General features: G+C 37.9%; 1 protein-coding gene across 1 annotated transcript in view; it reads right to left on the reverse strand.

The window, feature by feature from the left end:
* LOC107758841 (protein sidekick-1-like) overlaps positions 1–7,176 on the reverse strand; it is a 95,037-nt gene that overhangs the window by 46,771 nt on the left and 41,090 nt on the right. Inside the window, exons 16-18 of the mRNA XM_016576670.1 lie at positions 4,530–4,628; positions 3,215–3,406; positions 2,462–2,583 (exon numbers count right to left, since the gene is read on the reverse strand). Coding sequence (XP_016432156.1) covers positions 2,462–2,583; positions 3,215–3,406; positions 4,530–4,628 — 413 coding nt within the window. The remainder of the gene's footprint in view (positions 1–2,461; positions 2,584–3,214; positions 3,407–4,529; positions 4,629–7,176) is intronic.

Raw genomic sequence — 7,176 nt, forward strand, 5'->3', positions numbered from 1 at the left:
AGTCAGTTATTCTCCTTTGAAAATGTGCGTTCTGGGCCGGAATGTCGGTCTCTGTTTTGGTTTGTGAAACCCGCCCACTGCCAGTTTACCCAATTGTATTTCGGCACCCCGGGTTGCCAGTTGGCGAAAAACACAGCATATTTCATTTCATTCATCGTCAAGTGCGCTCGTTCCTGTTGGTGTCGTCAATCTGGCAACCTGTGTGTGCGTCAAGTCTGAGGAGGAGGGACCGGGTGAAAAAAAACCCCTCCAATATTTTGAATTTGGACTGCAATACCTAGTTCAACCACTCGGTGTTAATCCTACATACAGCACCTTTAACCTAATTAACACGAGAGGAGGCACATTCAGTAATCAACTCAATTAACAAGATAAGAGGTAAATATACACAGCAGACTTACCTCTCTTCATTGACAGTTTTCTAGCATCCCTCCACCACCCCATCTCCTCACTTCTAACTATTCCTATCTCAACGCGGGTGTTTGTATATAACTGTTGGCGAACATATGCTAATGAGCTCCTTTTGGTGACATTGTTTTTGCAGTTTAATATCCATAAATAATCTGGGTGGACTGGGGAAAAAGGCAGAAAAATGCAGTTTTCCATGATATGTCCCTTTCAATATCACAAACCATACGTTGAAACAACTAGTACTTGGTTTCCATGTAAACACTGCATCTACACGGCACGTTTTGTTTTGCTTGAGCAGAGGAAAGGAGGAAAGGTGAAAAGATTACAAAGGAAATCAGAATCGGCAACCGACCTGGTCCAGGATACAGCTGTGAAGAAGTCAGCTGTAAAAAAAACACCCCAACACAAGCTGATTTCTAAGCCATAGACTTAAGACCCCATTAGTGCCACCTCAGTACCTCTAATCTTCTCCTCTCTCTTCTCTCATCCCTCCCTTTGACTCCCTCCCTCCTGCTCTCCCTCGATTAAACAAGTATTAAAGACAGAAAGGGGAGAAAACGAAGAGGAAAAGAGAGGGATCTCATTAGAAGGAGTTTTTCTCTTCACGCTGCACAGCGCTGGACGCCATCCAAGAGGGGCTTAACACATATGCACACACACACAAACACACACCACACCTAAAGGACTGGGAGACATGGTGCATGACATCTCCTTAGCCTCCTCGTACTATGTCAAATACAGAGTGTGAGCTTGCATGTGTGTCGGTGTGTGTGCGTTTTCTCCGGGGGAAGATGTTTTAGTGCAAGAGCAAGCCTGTTTTTCCCTGGAGATGAAGTACCTGCCAGACAACAGCATCTTCACTGGGGCGCAGCCTGCCAGACAAGGGCATAACACACACCCACAAATACACAAATACTTACACACATGCACACAAACGTTTATACTTATGAGCACATACACTGAAAAGTCATATTCCATAGAGCAGTCTTGGCAGAGAGAAAATTGCAGTTTGTGGAAAAGTTAACCATTCGGCAGAAGGAAAATTGCCATTCGTCACAAAGTTACTTATTTTGCAGAGAGAAAACAGCAATTCGTGGCAAAGGTAACTTTTTTTTTTCAGAGAGAAAAGTGCCCTTCAAGGCAATATTAATCATTTTGCAGAGAGAAAATTGGAATTTGTGGCAAAGTTCAACAGGCGAATTTTTTACATTTGCGGCAAAGTGAAACTATATATTTAATTTTATATGTTTTTGCAGAAAAAATACCATTCATAAAAAAATAACCATTTTGCAAAGAGAAAAGTGCAATTTGTGGCAAAGTTCACCAATTTTGAGGAAAAAAGTAATTTGCAGCAAAGTTAACCATTTTGGAGAGAAAAACTTCTGGTATTAACCATGACATACCAATCATGAAAATTACAATCATTTTTCCTGAGAGACAAGTGTCATTCATGCCAAAGTTAACCATTTGGAAAGATAACATTGCTATAAGTAACTAAAGTTAAGCATTTTACAAAAAGAAAACTACCATTCATGAAAAAAAAAAAGAAAAATTTTTCTGAGAGAAAAATGCAATTTGTGGCAGAGTTAAAGGCAGAGTAAGTGATTTCTGGTAGCCAATGTTGATATTTGAAATCACCAAAACAAACACGCCCCTGCCCCAAAAGGGTCTTGCCCCTATTTTGATAGCTCCGCCCCACATATACGTACGCAACCCAGGCAACGATTAGTTCTGTGAAACAAAGCAAAACCAATGTTACACCATGTCTACTTTTTATCTGCCATCTCTATCTTTCTGTCGCTCGGCTCGGCTAATGTCCGTCCCATGCACTGAAAGCTCTCTCCTCCACATCATGAGTAGACACGCCCCTTATTGCTGATTGGCTACAAGTTTGTTTTGCTATTCGGCCCGAATCAGTTTTCTAAAGTGTTTTTGAAAAATCACATACCCTGCCTTTAACCATTTTGTCCAGAGCTAATTGCTGCTGATGTGAAAAACAATTTAGCAATGCAAGTTCTGATCAATTTTACACACACACACGCCTACGCACCTGTCCTTCTACGATCCATTTGGAGATGGTGATTTTGCCATCACTGCCGGGGTGGAACTTCATGGTGGCGGAGTGAGGACTGATGTTGGAGATGACCAGATTGGAGGGTGCACCAGGAAGCTCTGTTCAGCAACACAACAACAACAAAAAACATATTTATGTAACTCACAAGCTGCTCTAATTGAAACATTTCATGCATTTTGTGTTCTGCTCTCTGTCTGTTTTCTCCATCCTGTGTCTTCATCATCCTTCAAAGAAAACTCCTGTAAATGGGCCCATAACTCACTTCAGAGTCAATGAGGTTTTGTGTACAGCAGTGCACATTGTGTTTGGGTATATGATTAATTGGTAATTAAATGGATTGATAATGATATTTGGGTGGTTCACGGTGGCTCATTCAACAGTAGATAAAGCTCGCTCTCTCCTGACTCCACAGCATATCAGTGGGAGATAATGAGTGTAGCTTGGCTTTTGGTCATCATCATTTATTTCATGTTCTCTCTAACGCACGCGCACACACGCAGCGGCCCCAAGAGCTTCATTCCGACTCTGTGTGATGTATTACAGTCTTACTGACTGTGTCTCGGATTGCTGGTCTATGTGAAATATGTGCCCCACTGCGGCTTTCAGTTTCATGTGCTGAATTTCCTTTAGAGTTTGAACACGTTGACTATCACCGATCCCCAAGGGAGAATTTGATGCATTAAAGTGATGCTAGCATTGAAGTGTGTATTTGTTTGAGAGTGTGGAGACCTGGCGGCAGTCCTGTTGAGATGGTCGACGAGGTGGCAGTACCGGTGCCGGCCTGTGTAACCGCAGCCACCTGCAGAGTGTACGTGGTGAGTGAAGTAAGCCCGGTCACTTCGTACGCCAGCGTAGAATTGGACAGAGTCTGAGATACACGGGTTTCGTTCTGACCGGCCTCCTCCCAACACAACACATAACCTATGGAGAGGTGGAAATGAGATGAGAAGAAAGAGAAAATTAAGCTTTGTTCCACAACTTGAACCGCCTCGCTGCTTTTTGTCTACATAGGCAATAACCGTCTCTTATAAATGGCTGAATTGAAACTCTCTTTATGGTTCCTTGCATGCATTTGCAAAGTGAAATTACATGAAAGATGCACTACCTCACAATTATTACAACAGTGTTGCAACCGAATCAAAGCAGTAAGCTACTAAAGCTTCTTAATTAACTACACTTTCTAGTAACATGACAGTAATTCCGATATTTTCATAAATATGTAACCAGAAACTATTTTTCAGCAAACCTTTTACACTCTTGCTACTTTTCTTTAATTTGTGCAATAATAATGTGTTTAGAAATGAATTCTGTCATTTTTGCCATGACAGTAGTGGAAATGAGATTTTACACAATTTGTGTTTTAAAATATTTTCACACTTTTTACATAATTTGACAAAATAACAGCTTGACTGTAAATGACACATTAAAAAGTGAGTTTTACCTTTATTTTTCATGTTACAAATTATATTTACCTTGATTTTTCTCGATTATATCATCTCAACCATTTTCACGAAATAAATGCTTGTTTAGATTATCAAAATGTTTATTAAACTTTAAAATGTACTTTGCAAAACAACAAAACTCTCGAAAGTGATAGCACTCTTAATTCTTCTACACTTTTCTAACAATTTTAATGACTTAGCCCAGTTAATTAAAGGCTTTTTATCTTTACTACATGAGTGCCTTTATTGTGTTTCATCTTTCAATTTAAAATTGACCTGTTTTTAATGTTTTAAGCTTTTTTATTTATTTATATTGATTTTTTTCCTTCATATTTTCATACTGAAAACTTGGGTCTAGGACAAGGTTAAAATAATAAAATCAATACATAAAAGGCATCTGGAAACTAAAATAAATTAAGACAAGCCAAAAATTCTCCAAGTTTGAAGGTGATCTTTATAAAACAAAAATATGACATTTAAAATCTGCTAGTTTTAACAAAAGTCAAGCCCAGGGACACCTTTACATGCAGAGCTGGAAAGATTAGTGAGAGTTCCTGTGGCGGTTGAGCTGAAGCTGTGATTGGATAATTGAGCCTGTTCACCTGTGATGATGCCGTTCTTGTCTTCTGGTTCCTGCCAGCTGATCCTCAGAGATGTGTCCAAGATCTCAGTGAAACTCAGTTGAGTCACCGGGCCCGGTTCTACAGCACACAAACACAATGTTAAAGGTGCACTCAGCAATGTTACTGCAGGTTTCTCTGGAAAATGTAAATATAATTTGAGAAACACTTTATTTTAAGGACTAATTTTCACTATTAACTAGTTGTTTATTAGCATGCATATTGGCTGTTTATTATTACTTATAAAGCACATATAAATATTATTACTTATAAAGCCTTATTCTGCATGACCATATTTTAGATCCCTTAATCCTACCCCATTCCTAAACTTAACAACTACCGTACCTTACTAGCTATTAATAAGCAGCAATTTAGGAGTTTCTTGAGGCAAAAGTCGTAGTTAATAGTGAGAATTAGTCCCTAAACTAGAGTGTGACCATAATTTGCTAGTACGTTGTTTGAGTACCTAAGCATACAAAGAGTGCATTTTCATTAGAAGCAGAAGGTCAACTACAGAGAAAGACATGAGACGTTTGAAAACTTTAAAAAACAGCCTCATGATTTCATTTCAGTTATGTCGATGCTCTTACTGCAAGCACATGTGTGTGTGTGGACTGTGGATGTGCACATGGAACAAAGCTTGTTATTTATTGGGCAGTATGTTACAGACACTTTAAAATCCACTCATGGTAAAGGATTACCTTGGACCCTCAGTCCGCAAGATCATAATTCTCCCAACGAAGAGCTTGTTGCTGTGGAACCGTTGTATCACAAATACAAATAGGCGGAAGCAAATAATGCGTTTGTTGGCAATTACCCTTATGAGTTAGCAGTCATTCAGTGTTTAATCAATCATGCATACACACCCAGCAAGACAATTACATCTGACAGGTGAACATGACAGTTGCCTGAAAAGCGCAGTTGTTAATGTGTGCGGATAAAGCTTCAATCTCATTAGATCGTGGCAAATCCTTATGCCCCGGACTGTCAAGCAGATCTTATCAGTGCGAGTCGTCTCGCTAGACTGACAGGTTAATCAATCACATGCTTTATGAGAATGTATGACTCCATGCAACTCACTGCATTGCAGTTCAATTCATTTTCTATTCAATTTTGGTCTGACCTAGAGGTCAAGGTTTAGCTGGTTAGTATGGTCACTGCTGGTAGATGCCATAAATACACCATAAATTCTAATTCAAAAAGAATTTTTCTCTATAAATGGATTTTAAAATATAGCCTTTTATTTTGAGCAGTGTTGTTATTGTTAACTTTAATATTTTGTTAAATAAAAGCTAAAATACAAGAAAAAATAGATGAAAACTTAAAACTTGAATAAAAACTAAGTTTAGGTACAAAAATCACTAAAAATAAAAAATAAATAAAAATAAATTGAACAGAAATTTTAAAAAATGACAAAAGCTTATAAGAAAATTACTAAAATGTAATTAAGATTAAAGTGAAATCTGAGAATATCAGATGAAAACTTAAGACTTAAAAAAAAAATACAAAAAAATGTTGCCTTGGCAGCTACTTAAAGCTAATAAAATAAGTTTAAGCTGAAGTACTAAAATGACCAAAACTAAAAAAAAGAAATAAAGATAAATTAAAGCTAGAAATAGAAATATACAAAAAACACAAAGTAACAAAAATGACAAAAGCGTATTACTAACAAAATACTTAAATTAAAATTCTAATGAAAATATAAAACCAAACGCTAATATTAATATTAATATTAATATTAGGGCTGTCAACGTTAACCTGTTAACGCATGCGGTTCATTTTACAATCCTTAACCTAAATCCGTTTAATTAATTTAATGCAATTAAAGCAAAATTACTGAAGCACAAATTTTATTCTAACCCTTTAACCCAATTTTGCTTCTCTGCTTGCGATCAGATCATTTTAAGCCACTAAACTCTGGGAAAGTTTTCAGTCCAATGATCCAGTAAGCTAATGATTTCAAACAATCCGTCCAAAACAGCGCTAATATAAAGGAAACCAGGCGGAGTACATCAGAGATTGCAGAGACTCGCGTTTTCAGTTAATTATTCATTCCAGTGTGTTTCGCTTTTAAACATGAGCTCTGTCATATTCTGTGATTGTCTCTAAAGAGCGCAAGCCCTCACACGTCGCACTGTGTGAAGTACAGACTGAACGGAATGTCGACACATCCCACCACTGTATGGCCAGATGAGACGCGACTGGATAACCAGTGTCTTGCTAGCAAAGTTTTGATGGATGTAGACTGCAGTCAAGGTAAAGATGATTGCGGTGGCGTACAGTGGCCCGTTCTTTGTACGTCGCTAACTCAGTTAGCTGGATTTGATTGTTGACGATTTGGTGTGATCTTGGATTGTTCGGTTCTTCGAAGCTCATCTCGGAGTTGCTGTCATAGCAACAGGTCCGTAAGCTTAAACCTGATTGGGAGCAAGCTTATTTCATGTAAACAGGATTAGATTGAATCTTTTTAAGCAGAATTGATACTCAAAATCTGTCCGCTACCACCGCTACTTTATTACAAGAGTACCCTACTAATCCAGGGACAATAATTTAAAATAATAATCATTTAAAAATAATTTAAAGATAATATAATAATGTTGTGTAGTCTTTAATACTATAGACACAGCCA

Source organism: Sinocyclocheilus rhinocerous, unplaced genomic scaffold, assembly GCF_001515625.1.
Source record: "Sinocyclocheilus rhinocerous isolate Xijiao unplaced genomic scaffold, SAMN03320098_v1.1 scaffold1435, whole genome shotgun sequence".
In the NCBI taxonomy this organism is placed as follows: Eukaryota; Metazoa; Chordata; class Actinopteri; order Cypriniformes; family Cyprinidae; genus Sinocyclocheilus; species Sinocyclocheilus rhinocerous.